Raw genomic sequence first — 17,752 nt, 5'->3', positions numbered from 1 at the left:
ATTTGTTAGTCACAAGAGAACACTCAAGGAATTATAAAACCATATCCTTGCGACTCCTGTAGACCGTTGTTAATTGTCTAAAACAAAATCAGAGTTTGAATATTATGTGCTAAGGTGTCCCGTCTGCACCTACCCTACTATACTAAGTTGTTGACTTGGCCTGCTCTCTTGCGTCATGGATAGTATAAATGATGCTTCGAAAAGCTATGTTTCTGAGTCCAAAATCGTGTTCACATATGAAAACTCTTGCATTGATTTCACAGAACAGCTATATGTTTATATATGAATAGAAGGGTGGGGTATGATGGAACTTGTTTTTATTCACTTTTCCCGCCCCATTTGGTAGTAAACAATATTTCGAGAAATATATATAATCGTAGCCTCGCGACTCAAAAAGAGCGTTGTTTATTGTCAAAACACGGGCTACCATGGATTTAGGTGCTAAATATATCCCATATTACCCCACCATATATTATATATGTTACTTTTTGATATATATTGAAATGTATTTAAGCAATTGCTTAAAACTTAATTTATTTTCAGGTTCATAAACCGGAGACCTTGTTTAAACCGAAATCTTTTTCCTTAACCACTTTTCTTTCGTCCATGGTCATTTAAGCGCATTTCAATTTCTTACATCTATCGACGAGTTATAATACACATTTATTGCTTTAAAATTAATGTTCAGATTTAAAACGACAAAAGTGAAGATACATTTGAAGTTCCTTAACCTTTAAATAAATAAAGCGCTCAAACTTAGTGTTCAGTTTGGCTACTTTTTTTATCAGACATGGGACTTCCCTTAACCGCCTACTCTAGTTTTTCGAAGTGAGATTGCGCTGTATAATTTCCGATTGTTTTCCACATCTGGTTGTTTAAAACGACGGTATGTCCGTAAAAACTGTACATTCATCTCTATGAATTTATAAACATACAAAATCCCTATTTAGCCTACAGTACTGTGGGGTAAGATAGATATACTGTTAGCATCGCCTATATTCATCCCATATTTTATGATTGTGTTTTTATCATTTAAAGGGCACAACATTATAAACTTTTGTATTGATAGATATGCTCAAATGTGATCCAAAGTCACCCCTTTAACAACGATATGTTGAAGTCGCGGGGCTTCGGTTATGTATATATGTTAGCTGTACTTCATAACAAAAACTCATTTATTTATCCTTGGCGTAATGTAATAACGATACTTGGGTAGCGTGGTGTAATGAATTGCTCAACATCTGTTGCAAAAAGTCGTCTTTCAGGGCTACATAGTCAGGTTTATTTAATATATACAACTACAGACGGTGTTTTGTTTTGGCATACCACCAATACAATGTTTGTTGACGCGTAGCAACGGGTGTCAGATAGGGGAGTTCCCCAGTTCCTATCCACGAGTATCGTTCCTTTGTTCGCAATATGTTTGTTCTAATATTTCTTTTTAATTCTGATTCGAACTCACTATTTATTTGGCTGCTAGTTTCACACCACCCCTTTGGAAAAGCTAAAGCGACAAGAAGTATTAAAAATACGGAAGTTTTATGAAACATGGCCTTGTCTGATACCAGCAGCGAAAACGTGTCTTACGTTTTTATAACTGTAAATGTAAACAGTCACGAGAAAGATCGTGGCGTAACTGAAATCAGCCTGATAAGTGTATTCAGCAATGAGCTTACCAGAACAGAAAATAAACTTTTCGATTGCTTTCCGAGAGTTTGTGATAAAATGACGATCTGCATCGACCCAAAAGCAAAGTTGGATAGTGACGTAGCCAACACGTACAACGTGACGTCACAAGATTTTCAACTGGCGAAGCGGGGACAGTTCGACCTGAAAGTTTTCAACCTTCTGCGCCTCTTTCTCGATCGCCAGTCTGGGATCGCCAGTTTTGAGCTCGTGACTGCCCCAGAACAAGAAGAAGTCTTTACTGAATCTGAAACTGAATCTGAATCTAAACCTGAAACGTCAGAGTCTGATGACGAAAGTCCCTTCTATGCCTATGGCACGCCCATAAGCGCGCACAAGACTCAAGTCTACCTTGATTTGGAAGCTACAGGGCTTAGACAAAGCAAGATCACTGAGATATGCATGGTGGCTGTCACCACTGATTCTTTGGATGCTTCCGAAACAGGCTCTGTGCCAAGAATTGTCGATAAATTAGTTCTTTTAGTTGATCCCGACAAAACAATTGAAGACCACGCGTCCTCAATAACAAAATTAAACAACCGGATCATCGAAGAGAGCTTTAAACCGAAGTTTAATGCTCAGACATCTGAAATTATTGCAGCATTTCTAGAAAGACAGGCCTCCCCTATCTGTTTGGTGGCACATAATGGAATGGATTTCGACTTCCCTTTACTCAAAAGGCACATTCGCTCTTCCAACTATAATCCAACGATCTTCTCAGAATTAAGATGCGCTGACTCACTTCTTGGGATGAGGAAGTTGCGTGGTCGGGCCCGACAATCCTGCAAACTGGAAGATGTCTTCCGTCGTTCGTTTCCTCGGACGCCATCAACCAATCAGCATCAAGCTGAAGATGACGTCATCAAGCTGATGAAAATTGTGCGATTGAATTACCTGTTACGCGGTTGGATAAATAACAACTACCGGAAGTTCAGCATTTTTTAAAGGACACGTAAACGCAGTATAAGGACGGACAACTGATCTAACACATATTTATAAAAGATACTGCACTGTACAAAAGAAACTATAACCAGCACCGTTTTAATACTCTTGTTTACTAATTCTCTTCACGTTTTTCAGTATTTTAGTATTTTAACCATATTAATGTATGTATGTATATAGCTTGTGCAACGATAAGCGCATTTTTACCATTCAGTTACACCAAAATTTTTGCATCAACAATTTTTGTAAATAAAAATACGTTAAATAATGAAACAGCAATTACGAGGTGTCTGTAGTTTTAATAAACCGTATTTCTTGAAAAAAAGTTTCTTATATAGTCTAATCTAAACTCCAAAGTTAATCTTTTAGCTCGTGACCAGTGAAATTAAATTGATAAACACAGGATAGTATGTAGCACAGGCCACAGAGGTAGATTCAAGGCTCGGCGCTGCTACAATTGTTGGTCTAAGTGTCCTCGGGCAATATTTCTACAATCCAGTAGTCACTCAGGTATTGTAAAAATACCACACCAGTTATATATATGTTTAGTAGCTTAATTATTATAGTACAATGGGGGAAGATGGGACTCCTATGCACATATTGTCAAATAATTTCAAAATCAAAATAGATGACGGATTTTGGGTAATACCACGAATTAGTACTATCATTTCTTTATTATTTGACACCAATTTAATAAAATATAATAAAACACACGAGGCGTTATTTAGCGATCCGCACAACAGGTGAAATTTTACAAATTCGAAAACACACAGGATAAGATGGGACAGTTTAAAATCATTGGTAATTTTGATTAATAAGTGTATTTATAAATGGGAGTATACGTAAATAACACGAAATAATACTGTACGCTTTGAAAATTAAGTCTAAACATTCTTTTTCTTGCCCTACTGCTATAGTTTTTACATGTTACCTATACATTATATTATTGTATAACAATTGGTATATTGTTTGAACGACAATGGGTAATGTTCGAACATCAATGGATGAATATTGTATCCTACAAATGTATATGAACTTGTAATAACAGAAAATTGACTATAACTATTGATAAAGTTTTATTTTTGCTACAAACTGGGTATATCTACTTTGTTTTTGGCACAAGCCACTTCTCATAAATTATCACCAAGTGCAAATGACCAAATTTCGAATAGATTTTCAAAATATTATCTTTTTATTATATCAGTATCTTATAGTTGAATAACCCCTGATGTATAAATTACTAAATTGAAAGCAAATCTTTTAAAGTTTGGCAATGAAAACATACAAAACTACAGTGTGTGGAAGATGGGACTCTAATTTGAAATATATTTACATTACCAGTATTCTGCAACTTGTAGTTAACCTACCGAGTTAAACAGGCTGTGCTAGTTTTTTTGCCATGTAAACTTCATATATATAACTTTAAACCGACATTTTTTTGTTGTTTTTATCTTAAATTAAAGTCATATTGACCCCTGCCTATTTTCTCCATGCTTATATCTCAGTGTTTTTTTACAAAACTAAAACTAGTTTTATGAGACAAAATCAAACTGTACGAAATATTCAAGGTTGTTTTATGAAGCTATGAAACTAGTTTAATCGTTCGCACGCGCAAACTAAAAAAATCATCGGCTTTACTACTATTTAGCGAGCATTAAAAAATAGCACCTTACTATTTCGCATTTTTTACCTTTTCAAAGTATACTGTTTTTATTTTACATATTTTTTTAATATTTAAAAACAGTAATCAGCTTTGACTGGCGTTTTATAAAGTCGTGATGGTACTGTCGAATAATTCTGTAACCTTTTTTTCCTGATTATCATGAAATGGGGGTCCGTAAAAAGAAAATTAAAAAACGGTCTTGTCTGAAAAAGTGTCCCATCTTCCCCCACCCTACTATATTAGCGGGCACGTGGTGCGTGATGAACACTTCTGTTTTAACGATAGTCGTTGTCCCGCACGTTAGTGGTGTTAAACATTTATTTTCAGCAAACAGTCTTTCTTGTTTCAAATGTAAGACCTTTTCCCCACATTCTAATACCCGTATCTCTTGTCTGAGTTCCAAACATATTATCCTTTTTATAAACAAACGTAAATTGATAAATAATAGTTTGGCTTTAAAACCGTAACAATAGCCATTTACCGATTGGCGATAGTTTCAAATGTGTATGAACCAGAATCCGTATATAAACATGTTTTTATACGGACTCCAATAAACTATAGGATTAAAAAAATGGTTCAAAAAAAACTTTTTGTACCAAAGTCTTTGCCGACTTCACTTCGATATTCTTGGAACATTTGGTTTTAGCCGAATCGACTGACGAGAAAAGCACGTTTGTTCCCGATTTTCGATAAACCTTATGCAATGTGGTGCAACTTCAATTAAAGATTTACCGCAATTGCCGTTCTGTTTCTGTAGTCGTCAGTTTGTATGCTCTATTTTTATAGATGTTAATTGGCTATGCTGTAAAATATTGCACAGCTTATTTTGGTTTAAAAAGAAGTTTTCAGTATACGCAAAATTCAAGTTATCAGTTGGGCTATCACCACTTTTATAAAGTGTTACTTTAATAGCACAGACGGTAAGTATGAAGTGGCCATTATGGTATATATATGCTGTTTCTTCTGTATTGTATAGTTTGATGTTTGTAGTTTCCAGTAAATACATTGTATTTTCCTGAAATACTTCTCTTTTTTTTAGTTCCCTTTTTTTCTAAGATAGTTCTGTTTTTTTTTCTTTAAATTTATAGAACTAAAGTCTCATATTTTTTATTTCTTTTATGGTATAGGGCAAGTTAAGTGCTTTACACTGTAAATACCAGCTTGTTGTATTTGTAGCTTATATAATTAAACAAAGAAATGGAAGCTTTACTTTCAAGATTAACAAAACTTGGAGTTGGATTGGCTTTGGCCGGTGGCGTGGTTAATTCAGCATTGTACAATGTAGAAGCAGGATGCAGGGGTGTTATCTTTGATCGGCTTTCTGGAGTCCGACAAACAGTATCTAACGAAGGTACACACTTTCTTATACCCTTCATCCAAACACCTATTATATTTGACTGCAAGGCGAGACCGAGAAATATTCCTGTCATAACTGGTTCGAAGGATCTCCAAAACGTCAACATCACGCTGCGTATTCTTTTCCGACCAAAACCCTCGATGCTCCCGAACATTTTCTCGACCATTGGCGAAGATTACGATGAGAGGATTCTTCCTTCGATCACAAATGAAGTTTTGAAAGCCGTCGTGGCGAGGTTTGATGCTAGCGAGCTCATCACGCAGCGAGAACTCGTTTCTCGGCAAGTCAGTGAGGATTTAGCGGACAGAGCGGATTCTTTCGGCATCATCTTAGACGATGTGTCTCTCACTCATCTTACGTTCGGGCACGAGTTTACGTCTGCTGTAGAGCAGAAGCAAGTGGCCCAACAGGAAGCGGAAAGAGCAAGATTCGTCGTCGAGAAAGCCGAACAGCAGAAGCTTGCTGCTATCACTACTGCTGAGGGAGACGCAAAAGCTGCTGAGATGATCGCAAAGTCTGTGGAAGAAGCAGGAGAAGGTCTTATCCAGCTTCGTAAATTAGAAGCTGCTGAAGAAATCGCAGGATTGATGTCGAAATCAAGAAACATCAGCTACCTTCCACCTAACCAGAGCGTTCTCCTTTCTTTAAACCCAAACTAATTATGAACTTAAAGGAAATGCTATGAATAATGGTTGCCAGTTTTGGACAGTTCTGGATGTGTAAATTCCGCCATTTTTTAAAATTAATGCAGCACATAATTAATCCTATTAATGCACGTTCATTTATTTGGAGGTTTTTCTGCAAATATTCGTTGTAATTTCCTGAATTCATATACCTATATTATGTACACACTTTAGCTTAATTATTATACTGGTTAAAATTGTAAAATTTTGTGATCAAATATGACATTGTCTCAATTCATGCTGCAGAGCTAGTTAAGTAGAATCAGATGCCGTTTTTTAGTAAAAAAGCAAAAGTAAAACAAGTGAAGGCATCTGCAGGAAGCTATGTAAAAAAAGATTCTTCTAAATTCGTAAAAGGTATGTGTTTAAGAAATTGCTAAATTAAATTGCTAACCACAAAAGTATTTTCATAATTTTCTAATAAATTAGTAGAATATGCTGTGTTGTAATACCTGCATGCCAAATCGCACAATATTGCTTTTTTTATAATGTTGTATAGTAAGTTGGGGTAAGATGGGACTTGTTTTAATTCTGTTTTCCCACCCAATTTGGTAGAAAACAAAAAACAATCAAAGAAATATAAAATCATATTCTCATTACTTCATTCTTAATTGTTTAAAACATGATCAAGAAAAATAAGATATTTGGTGCTAAAAATATCTTCTCTTTTACCCCAATACTAAATGTATTTATATTTCAGTACAACCAGTTGGCAGCACATTTCGGCATGGACCGACCTTACAGAAGCGTTCTAGCTCTGCCCTTAACATCAACAATATTGACAACCGATCGAACAGATTTCAAGACGAACGACTCATCTCTCCCACCCCATACAACGAGCGCTTGGTTGGAGACCCAGTCACTACAACATCAGCCTATCGACCAATCTCTTCTGTTCAAATGCGCCATGGAGGCTCAATGCCTTCAATACCTAGGAATGTGATCAGTAATGTAGACAATGAGCACACAGTCTCAGTAATGAGCGTACCAGCTGTCGTGAACAGGAACCAGAATAATCCGTACCATTCCCCAGAAAACCGAATACCAATTAAACCTCAATTAGGCCAAGTTCGGTACCGCACCCCACAGTACCCACCGCACACAGTTTCCCAACCGCATTTGAATAGACAGTACGCTCCCATGCCGGCACTGCGTTCTAATGTCGGACCGCGCTTGTCAAACCATCAACTTGGAAACATGTTTCAACCGAAACCTATTCAACGGCAAGTTTTAAACCATCAACAAGTTCAACACTTGCAACAACAACAACAACAACAACACTCTGTACCGCAGAAGCAAAATGAGCAACAACGACCAGTAATAATGCAGAAGCCACCCCAGTCTCAATACTACCACAACAACTCCCCCCATTCCTACGTGCCGCGCGTCCGGTCCAACAACAGCCTAAACGCAGTCACTGATGACCAAGAGAAAGTCCACAACAGATATTCTGTTGGTTACGGAGATGAATATGTTGTTGCCACGCCAACTACATCACAAATGCACCAATCGCGTGAATCTCTCAACAGTTTCCACCATGCTTCTCCTCAGCACCAAAACTCAGATCGGAACTCTGGTTCTTTTCAGGTAACCAGCAAATCTTAACTTTAAATTGCTATGTGATTACATTCATTGCCGACATATCAAAAACTATTGGGATGTAAAACCAGTATATTTCAGTAAATAATTTCAGCTTTTGGTGATTAGATTGTTTTTTTTTTTGAAGAAAATGTTTTAATCTGGTTTTGAATGGTGCCTTTTGACCCTGGATTTTCCGCCACAGTATAAAACTGTTTTTTTTTAACTTTATAATCAACTTTACTTTAAAAACCTTTCTTTTTTAAAAACTAACTTATCATCTTCAGGTGATGCAGCAATCAATGCACCCCCCTCATATTGAGAGTCCGCAACATCAGAGCAACCTTTACGCTGGGAAGAGTCAGGAGCGATTAAACCAACCCGTCATGAGCAAACCATACTCAGGTACATTTTGGTAACATTTACAAAGCATAGACCATCTCTACTGTCTTGAACTGTGCCCTTTTTGTTAATTTTTCTTCCTGTACTGCTTAATTTGTCTAAAATTAGATTTGCACCCTAAAACGTTGGTACAAATTGTAAACGAAAAAAGTTTATCTATTTATTTTAAATTCAACTTTTATAAATACTTTGCATTTTACACAATTTTTTTATGTTAAAATTATGCCAAAATATTTTATATTTTTACTTAGTACAAAATAATCGCACAGCAGTTAAAATAATGGAGATAAAAATATCCCCCAAAACACTTTCAAAAAATTTCTAACTTCCCAAATTCTACTCAGTACAACATGATCGCACTGCAGCGCACTCTAGCGGAGACGACGATCTTCCTCCTGGATGGTCTGTGGATTGGACAATCAACGGGCATTACTATTACGTTGACCATAACACCGACACCACCCACTGGACCCACCCCCTTAACACTGACAGCTTACCCCCTGGTTGGGAAAAAGTCACTTCTTCAAAATATGGGATGTACTTTGTAAACCATGTGGAAAAAATGACACAGTATGAACACCCACTAGCACCCAGGTAAATATATTAGTTTATTCCTAAACCGGTCTCAGACGAATTAAAATAATACAAAATATAGGCCTAGATACAATAGGGCAAATTTTTCACTTTTATTGAGATAGATTGTTTGAAACTTTTTCTAACTTAATACTAAGCAAAAATTTACATATTTGGCGAAAAAAAACACAAGTAACATCAACACACTAACATCATTATAACATCTTTGCACCCTAGTTTTAAGCCTCAATTAGGTTTGAACATGTTATGTGTTCATGTGAGTACCAGTCTGCAGAGAATAGCGGTTCTTGACGAGATCTCATGTGTGAAGACGATTATTTTTCGTGAGCGAGCGAGCTATCATGGTGGTGCAAAGTTTGTGCATTTCCAAGCCATATTGGGAAATCCTACTTAATTTAATACAAGTTTTTTCACTGTTTAATTAATTGGTGCGCGTTCGACAAATTATGACGTGCATCGCCAAAAGTTTGTAAACAGAATTGCTCATGCCCAGCCAGACTCTACAGATTGGTGTAAGTGAGCACAGACCAAATAGCAAATACTGCATTCCCTACATTATTTGACTAGGTTTCATGCTTGACAATTATGAGTTTAACAGCATTTTGATACGTCATTATAGATTTTGCTAAAAATAACAACTTTAAACCCACTTACCCACTATAACCAATCTACATATATGTTTTCCCTCTTATCTACCTTCTATCTCTGTATTTATAACTTGACAATCAACCAGGCAAAATGCGGCCACAAAGAACGAGCAGCAGCCCCTCCCACCAGCTGAACCCAGCCAACAATATGATACATGGCAACACAACCAAGTTGTGAAAGCGAACCCGTACCTCAGTACGGCTGAAATTCCACGCTGGCTACAAGTCTACTCCAAAGCGCCACAAAAGTATAAGTTTTACTTGAACATTATCTGTATAACTGCTGCTTCACATAATTTAGACAAACATATGTATATATGAAATAATTTTTTATTAATTTCTTCGAATTTGTAAACAAGATTGGACTTTTAAAAACAACGAAGGCTAATCTACCGTAATTATACAGCTAATTCACATTTTCCGCCCCGTTTTTTTTTTTTTTTGTAAAAAAAAAACAGACAATAGTTGTATTATTTTTTATTTAAATAGCAATGTCTGTGTCTTTTGTCTAAATTTCGGTTTTAAAAAGCTCAAGACTTTTTGTAACAAATTCTGGTTGTAGGTTCGACAACAAACTTCGATGGGAGTTATTCCAAGTCCAGGAGCTCGACTGCTTCAGTGAGATGCTCACTATGCTCATGAAGAAGGAATTAGAACAGATCGTCATGTCCTACGAGAGCGCTCGACAGGCAATATTCGCAGAAGTGACGTCTCGAAAACCAGAGGATGAACAAAACAGATTTGAATCAAATGTATGAAAAAAGGCTTTGTGGCACTTATGTTCAAGTTAAGATACAGCTTCAAGGGGGATCTGGAGTTACTTTATGTTGTTATAGCTCTACACTGTGCTGAATGGACGGTAGCTTAAAATCTGCTACTAAGCTTAGATCCGTCCAAGGAAAATTAATGGATATCATATAAAGTTGAAAACACAATTTATCCTTTTCTGACCATCACCATTTTAGATTACAATCTTGAAAAATCGAACTGGTACTTTTTTATAAGGAATAAGACAGTAGGGTGTGGTGGTATTTTGAACAAAATCAAAGATTCGTTTTGATCCTAACATTTACGGAAATTCAAACCAGTGATATGCATCATATTGAATAAAAGTGTGAAAGTAGACTTTTATGGTTATTGGTTATAATTTTTTGTTTAATGTATTTTATCACATATCTATTGCCATGAACATTCTCTAAAGGTCATTATTTTTGTTGTTGGTACGTCTTGTATCTTAACCAGCATCGGAATATTCTTTATCCTTTTATCAGCATACTAGAATATTGTTTGTTTTTTTTGTTTGGTCGTGGCAAACACAAAAACACAGTTTTATTTTTAAAAATATTTAAAAATTTTACATGATGCTCCGTCAGATTTATTTTAAAAAATATAGTTTTTACTCTAAAAGTTACTTTAAGATCATTTTTTTTATTTTTACCGACTTATGCACTGCATACAATCAGTTAACAGACATTTTATTATGGTTTTAAATGTAATTTCATATATTTTCTTATACTTCTGTAATAAAATGGTGTAATTGTAAAATTTTACCTTTTTACGCATAAATTCAAACTTATGTGATATTTTGTATGTACTGGTGCTTGAACTTTAAAATCTTTTCTTGTTTTTCAGATTTTATTTTTTATTCTGCAAATTCTATATGTTAAAAATTGAAAGGCAAACTTGCCCTCTTTATATGTCATTGTAAAAATAAATCCGAAAATTTGTATTTTTTTGTTATTTGTGGAAACGAGTGGTACATGAAAAGCAAACGGTATACAGTGTACAAAACAATACGAAAATTGAAAAATTGTTAAAGATGATCACGCGTCATCTTCAGCAGGAGCTGCATCTTCAGCCTCTGCAGGTTCAGCGTCTTCAGTTGCTTCTTCTGGAAAAGAAATCAAATGAACATAAAGTGCATTTTTGAATTCACCTTCTAAAGTGAATACAGTTTTTGGGGTGATGGGCCAATTCTGGCCTAAATCCTAGGACTCATGGCGTGCTACACTGCGTAAACTCACCACATGGAATAGAATGGTATATACTGCTGTGGGCGTTGGGTTAATGGGCCAAATCAAATAGTAAAGGTTTAATTTGCATACAGTGCTTCTAACACATCTTTAATTGCAAAAAAAATAACTACTTATGCTTTAAATTGTCAAAATGAGAGCATTGCAATGCAAGTTTAAGAATTAGTTGTAAACACACAAAACTTCTGAAACCCTTAAAAAGTATATCGAAATACATTACATTATTGTAAATATGTGGGATAGAAATCCCATATTTTAATTTCCGTATGTGAGATAATAATAAAGGTCCACACTTTTCACAAAAAGATTAAAAAAAAATATTTTTTAAATTTTTGTACCTTCCGCCTCTTCAGCAGCTGGGGCTTCTTCTGCAGCAGGAGGTTGCGTCTCTTCAGGTTCGGGATCAGCAGGAGCTGGAGATTGTGGAGCCTCTTCAGATGCTTTTACTTCCTCCTCAGGAGTTGGGACTTTCTCATTTTCAACTTCATCATTTGCTATATAATGTTGTTTGTTTTAGATAGTGGTAAAGAAACATACTGCTGTAAGATCTATTTTCAAAAGGTTGTTTTGCATTAAAATTGGCTTATATTTGTTGAAAAAGGTGTTATTGTTGGTTTAAAAAAATTTTTTTTGATCTGAAAGTTCATATGTTTCAGTATTATCATTTTACATACCTATACAAAATCACAAAATTTGACTGAAATTAATTTTGAAGAAAATATGTTGGATGCCAGTATCCAGGTGGTTTAGACAGTTGTATTGTAACCGATCAGTACCATTCAACGCCGATACCCTTACTAAATGTATATGTCCTTGGGCAAGACATTGTTCCAACCCAGTGGTCACTAATGGGTTGTTCAAACTATCAGTAAGAATAAACTAAAAATGTTACCAACTGTTCTGCATAATATAAACTAATGGTATTAAAAATAAAATTTGTATAAAACGAACCTGCTTTTTCTTCTGGCTCATACAAAGTAATTGCCGTTATCTTTCCTGCTTTCCACTTTGGTATCGTCACGGTAACCGATTCCTCTTCCTCACCATCACCTTGTGCCTATGACATCATAATTATGTAATAATAGATTGATAAACACAACATAACACACATGACATATAAATAAAGTGCACTGTGGCTAAGTGGTTAGAGCATTTAATTCAATACAAGGTTTTGAAGCTCTAGTCTGCGACAACTTTAAAAGTATGTGTGGACAAGACACTTTGTGGCAATTGTTCCAATTGACAAAGAAAGACAATAAAAATCTTCAAAATAATAATCTACATAGTTACAAATGCAGTAACCTATTAGTGGGCATTAGAGTTATGAAACAGAACTGTTTACAAATACTGTCAGTTCCACAACACTGTAGGATAAATAAGATACATTCATTTACTTTAACATCATAAGGTATCATCACAAAATAAATACCTGTTCAACAGGGATATACTCTCCATGTTGCTCACATCCAATATCAAAGATGTATTTTCCAGGACCTTGCATCTAAAGATACAACAAGCATTATATAACACTATTATAACATAACATTACATAAGTTTGATTTATCTCTTGGAAAACGATAGCGAAGATCATGTTATTTCAAGCAGAAGAAAAGGGAATCAACAGCAAAATGACAGTTATTAAAACACGATTTGCAAAAAGGGAGTGTCAGATAAAAACATGGCTGTTGCACCCAACATATGGTAAACTCACACTGAGTTACTAAAATTAAATTACAACAAATTACTGAGCGAATATATGAAAGTTTGGGTAAAGACAAGTACAATGGGGGAGTCTTCAAAGGGATTGACACGAAGATTGGGTCATGATGGAAAAATAATAGATTGATATCTTCCATAGCACCAATACTTACACTGCCATCTGTCCAGTTGCCTTGGAATCTGTGGTTAGCATGGACAAACTCACCGGCCCCCTCACATTTGCCACTCACCCAAGTTCCAACATATTTTGAACCTGAACAAAAATAGCAAGCAGGTCATTATTTTGGAAGGATTTGATTTGGCAACTCATTAGTTTATTTCAGAACCTTTAGCTAGGTAAAGCTGCACAATATATCATGGTTAATGTCACAGGTGTTATGAACACAGTTTTATAACCTAAGCGCATAAAACAGTTTTAAAGCAAAATATTTAGTCAGTTTCTAATTTTTTATACTGATTTAAAACTGTTTTGACTGTCTTTAGTTTTATATCTTTATATGAAATTTTAATATCTTGTACCTGTGTCAGAATATATGTAAACACCCTGTCCATGCCGCTCGTGTTTCAGCCATTCGCCTTCATAAGAATCAGCGTTGACATAAAAATATTTTCCATTCCCATGACGCTGATCATCTACCCATGAACCTGAAAGGAAAATACATTTAAAATATTGCAAAATTTTACACATAATGCAGAATATATGCATATATATTTTATGTATATTATATATATACTTTTTTATTGCTCAATGTAAGTGAAATTCAGTGACAAAATAAACAGTTAAAATCAATACATAGTAGATTGAAACACAGCTTATAAATGTGCTTGCTTATAAATTACTAATTTTAAAACTTTATTTGGTGCTACAAAATGCATAACAGACAATAATCAAGTCGAGCAAATTGCATGATATAAGAGATACATGTCTGTTCTGTGATTTGTAGCACCATATTGGGGAATCCTGACTGTATTTCTGTACACAAGGGTCAGATTCACAATTATTTACAGGTGTTATCAAGCTTTATGGATGATTCCTTTATTTGTATGTGGTTTTGTATTTGGGAAAACAATTAGTGACAACTAGATAAATTGGTGTAGGTTTGAGCAAAAAGTGTTTTAAAATCTGTGCTAAAAGGATGTGTTTCTGATTCTGTTACGATCACTTTTTATATTGTTTATGTGGTTTCTTAAATAAACCAACGAGTCAACACATGCGATTAACTGTTCACCATACCTTCATATTTTGATCCATCTGGATAAATGAAAGTACCCTGGCCGTGTTTTTTGTTTCTTAAATATTCTCCAATGTATCTTGCATTGTTCTTGAATCTATATGTGCCCTGTTAAATTAGAAAAATGTTTCTGTTAAAGTAAAGCATACAAATGATTAGTAAAAATTACAATAAGAAAAACAAACAAAAGGTATAACATTAACAAAGTAAAATACTTGGTAACTCCTGGCACGAGATTTTCCCACGCGAGGGTAAAGTAAATTACATTCAGTCATTCATTCACACTGTACATTTTACGAATTGAAACAAAAAGAAGATTTTAGCCTACAGTTCGATTCTTTACCTGCCCATGTCTCTTTCCCTTGTCATATTGGCCTTCATAGGTATCCCCATTTGGTAATGTGGCTTTCCCATAACCATGTCTCTCCCCTTCTTCATTTCTGTCTCCTTCATATTCCTGTAAATACAAGTTTTACAAAAAATCTTCTGATATTTTAACAAATTTATTTGTGGATGTGAGTGGTCTTACGTATAGTTCAAAATCATATTATTTGTGGGTGCAAATAGATCAATATCTCACCCCAAGGTATGGTCCGGCTTCGTCCTCAAACTCATCTGATCCTAAATCCGACATTTTTATGTATATAGAAGCCTAGAAATGCCACCTGAAAGTACGAAGATCTACAATTACATGTAAATTTTAATATCAGTATAAAAATACAGGCATTAAAACATACACACCGTGCGAAAACCGACAAGTTACCTGTGAAATTCAAGACAAATTCGTAAACTGAAATCTCGGACGGCTTACTATTACGTAGCAACCGTTGTTATGGATGTTAGACTCAAAACAGTCAAGCTCCAAAACACTTTTGGGATATTTTGTTTATGAAGAGAATTATTAAATTACTTTCTATAAAACTTGGCATTAAAATTAAATAAACGGAAATTATACAACAATACATTTCTAACAATAGTCTGTAGCGTGATTCGCTATTTTAGCAAATCTGACGTCATCAGTAAATAGTCAAGGTAACGCACGTGTGGTGTCGCTGCTTAATCAATTCTGTTTTGTTATGGTTGTATGTGTGGGTATGGTTGTGTGGTAATTTAAGATACGGCGACTGTACTTTGACCGAAAGAAGGTAAATTTTACTACAAAATAATATTTGTCATTTTAAAATTAAATAACCGGTTTATAACTGTATTTTCCACATATTATAGTTTGAGGTTGAAATAGCATATTTTTTAAATCTTGCTGTGATTTATCCCTAAATTAACGTTTCAAATTACTTTATAGGTTTGAGTACATAAACTGAAATGGCAACAGCAGAGGCAGTGCGTCCTGTTCATGGACAGTTTGAATGGAATGAGCAATCCAAGTGTCTTGAATTTATAAGCAAGGATAGCCATGGACATGGTTACTACGACAAGAAACGAAGAAGCAGAGGTCATTTTGATATTGGTCATGCCAACCTAAAAAGTAAAACTACAAAAGCAGTCAAGGCCCCTTCCATATATGGGTTCTCATCTGTTCCGAGAGGAAACCCTGGTATTGTGTCCAGCAGACTGACCGGCCAAATTGGGGGCCAGGGTGGGTCGCCTAAATTTGGTGGGATATGGCATGGGGGGAGCAGTAATGACGTCACCCTGCATAATGTTAAATCTGTTGCTATGGATTTGCTTGCTGAAGAAAGAGAAGCTAAAAGAACAAAAGTTTCAGCTGCGTTTATAAACCTCGTCAGTACTCAGCAGTTCGATAACTTCTTGGTGACGCTTCTTCGTTACTTTAACTGCTTTTATGTGGGTTTAGAACAGGAGAGACACCCACATAAAACTACTTATTTGGAACCAAGCAAGGCAGAGGTAAAAGCACTAGCTGAAACTCAACAGCGACTTGTAGTAACAAAAAGAAGGCTTGGCCAGGCTTATTGTGTGATTGTACTTGGACTTGGCCTGGAGAAACATCACCATATGGGTTGTGGAAAGCAGAGAGTGTCTTCAACTCACAGAGACAAGCATATGTTTGAAGATATGTACACCTTCTGTACGTTGTTGATTTGGGTCACCTTTAGGAGGAAGGAATATGTTAGAGTTCACCAAGAAATGGGAGACATGTTAAGATCCGCTGTGTTTAATCCTGCCAATCGTAAAGTGAAGCCTGTTAACAATGATAATGTGAAGAAAACTGTGAAGAAACCATTAGGTAGAAAAGAGGCAATGCAGAAACCAATTGCCCGAAGAATCCATGATTTACTATCGGCTGAACTGCCAAAGTTGGAGAAACTCACACCAGCACAACATAGAAGATTTGCAGGAAAACGTCCAGCGCTGATGAAGGCCATTCATCAAAGATCATCTGCTCTTGTTTCCCTGCTTCCTCTTCCCAAAGAGGATGCGAGTCACCTCTTCGGAGGAAAGATCCCGAATGAGAAGTCTATCACTGAGATCAAGGAGGACTCGGATGGGATGTTTCTTCTTCAGCATCAGTCCATCCTCCCATCAGAGAAGCTCGGGATCATCGGAGAACCGATGGAGATGTTTAATCCCGAAAACCTCCAACCGAAGAACACTGACAGTGATGAGGAAGATTCTGACTCTTTGGATGGGGACTCACATTCGCTGTCAAACAACAAACCAACGCAGAGTGATCTTTCTCGTCACAGCGCAACATCCAGAGCCACTACAGAAGACGGAGAACATTAGAAATAATTTATCAAAGTTTTTGGGAACTTACTTACCTATGCCTTACCTGCTGGAATTTTACCTAAAATTTCCTGTTTTATTAAATTTCATATTAATTACCTTGTGTGTGCTTACTATTCTGTTACTTTAGGTTTGAAATCTGTAGTTGGTCTACATATTTATAGAATTTAAAATGTGTTTTTTTTATACAATGTTTTTTTCATGTATAAAAAATACCGTTGTGTTGATTTAGGTCACATTAGGTGTCTTCAGATATGTTCTCCACTGTAATTAAAACATTTACTCTTAGTGTTAACTAGTATAGCCCATTCTTTAGTAAGCTGTAGTTATTCAAAGGTTGCTAAAATTTACTTAATTTGTATGAATGATTTATAGTTACATTGCTGTATACACTCGTTTCATTTAGTTAGAACTTAAAAGAATAGCACTTGTGATGTTTTTACCTTCTTAGACTTTATAATTCACCTACCCATTTGTAGCACTTACACTGTTCTGTTGTTTTCCTTCAGG

The 17,752-nt window shown here is 35.6% G+C and overlaps 4 protein-coding genes across 7 annotated transcripts in view; 3 read left to right on the top strand and 1 right to left on the bottom strand.

The window, feature by feature from the left end:
- The window catches only part of LOC100185159 (prohibitin-like), a 7,575-nt gene extending 999 nt beyond the window's left edge, over nt 1-6,576 (top strand). The window contains exon 2 of one of the 3 annotated variants that reach the window (XM_026836330.1): nt 5,884-6,576. In XM_026836330.1, the coding sequence (XP_026692131.1) occupies nt 5,884-6,307 (424 nt within the window). In that variant the 3' untranslated portion in view covers nt 6,308-6,576. Of the gene's footprint in view, nt 1-5,414 lie in introns of those variants that run through there. The other 2 variants (XM_026836331.1, XM_002126641.5) reach the window with 2 other exon arrangements.
- A 1-nt stretch (nt 6,577) lies between these two features.
- On the top strand, nt 6,578-11,275 carry LOC100187526 (NEDD4-like E3 ubiquitin-protein ligase WWP2). The gene is made up of 6 exons (XM_002126673.5): nt 6,578-6,688; nt 7,032-7,918; nt 8,197-8,314; nt 8,656-8,905; nt 9,639-9,800; nt 10,115-11,275. Exons 1-6 carry the CDS (start codon nt 6,598-6,600, stop codon nt 10,308-10,310), a joined length of 1,704 nt encoding a protein of 567 aa, XP_002126709.1. The 5' UTR covers nt 6,578-6,597; the 3' UTR covers nt 10,311-11,275.
- On the bottom strand, nt 11,185-15,318 carry ci-morn40 (radial spoke protein MORN40). Of its 2 annotated transcripts, XM_009861630.3 has the most exons (10): nt 15,300-15,318; nt 15,117-15,201; nt 14,880-14,993; nt 14,539-14,644; nt 13,824-13,949; nt 13,457-13,557; nt 13,015-13,086; nt 12,537-12,642; nt 11,924-12,079; nt 11,258-11,443 (listed from the first exon to the last, which is right to left on the bottom strand). In XM_009861630.3, exons 2-10 carry the CDS (start codon nt 15,168-15,170, stop codon nt 11,376-11,378), a joined length of 903 nt encoding a protein of 300 aa, XP_009859932.1. In that variant the 5' UTR covers nt 15,171-15,201; nt 15,300-15,318; the 3' UTR covers nt 11,258-11,375. The 2 variants fall into 2 exon arrangements, with proteins under 2 accessions (NP_001155276.1, XP_009859932.1); NM_001161804.1 differs by having other exon boundaries at nt 11,185-11,443; nt 15,117-15,313.
- Nucleotides 15,319-15,548: 230 nt separating this feature from the next.
- LOC100182793 (protein phosphatase 1 regulatory subunit 36) lies at nt 15,549-17,751 on the top strand. Its single transcript, XM_002126869.4, has 2 exons — nt 15,549-15,681; nt 15,837-17,751. Exon 2 carries the CDS (start codon nt 15,857-15,859, stop codon nt 17,240-17,242), a length of 1,386 nt encoding a protein of 461 aa, XP_002126905.1. The 5' UTR covers nt 15,549-15,681; nt 15,837-15,856; the 3' UTR covers nt 17,243-17,751.
- The last annotated feature ends 1 nt before the right edge of the window (nt 17,752 follows it).

Source organism: Ciona intestinalis, chromosome 10 (assembly GCF_000224145.3).
Source record: "Ciona intestinalis chromosome 10, KH, whole genome shotgun sequence".
Classification (NCBI taxonomy): Eukaryota; Metazoa; Chordata; class Ascidiacea; order Phlebobranchia; family Cionidae; genus Ciona; species Ciona intestinalis.
Note: the sequence above shows the minus strand (reverse complement) of the source record. Positions and strands in the feature narration are given on the sequence as shown.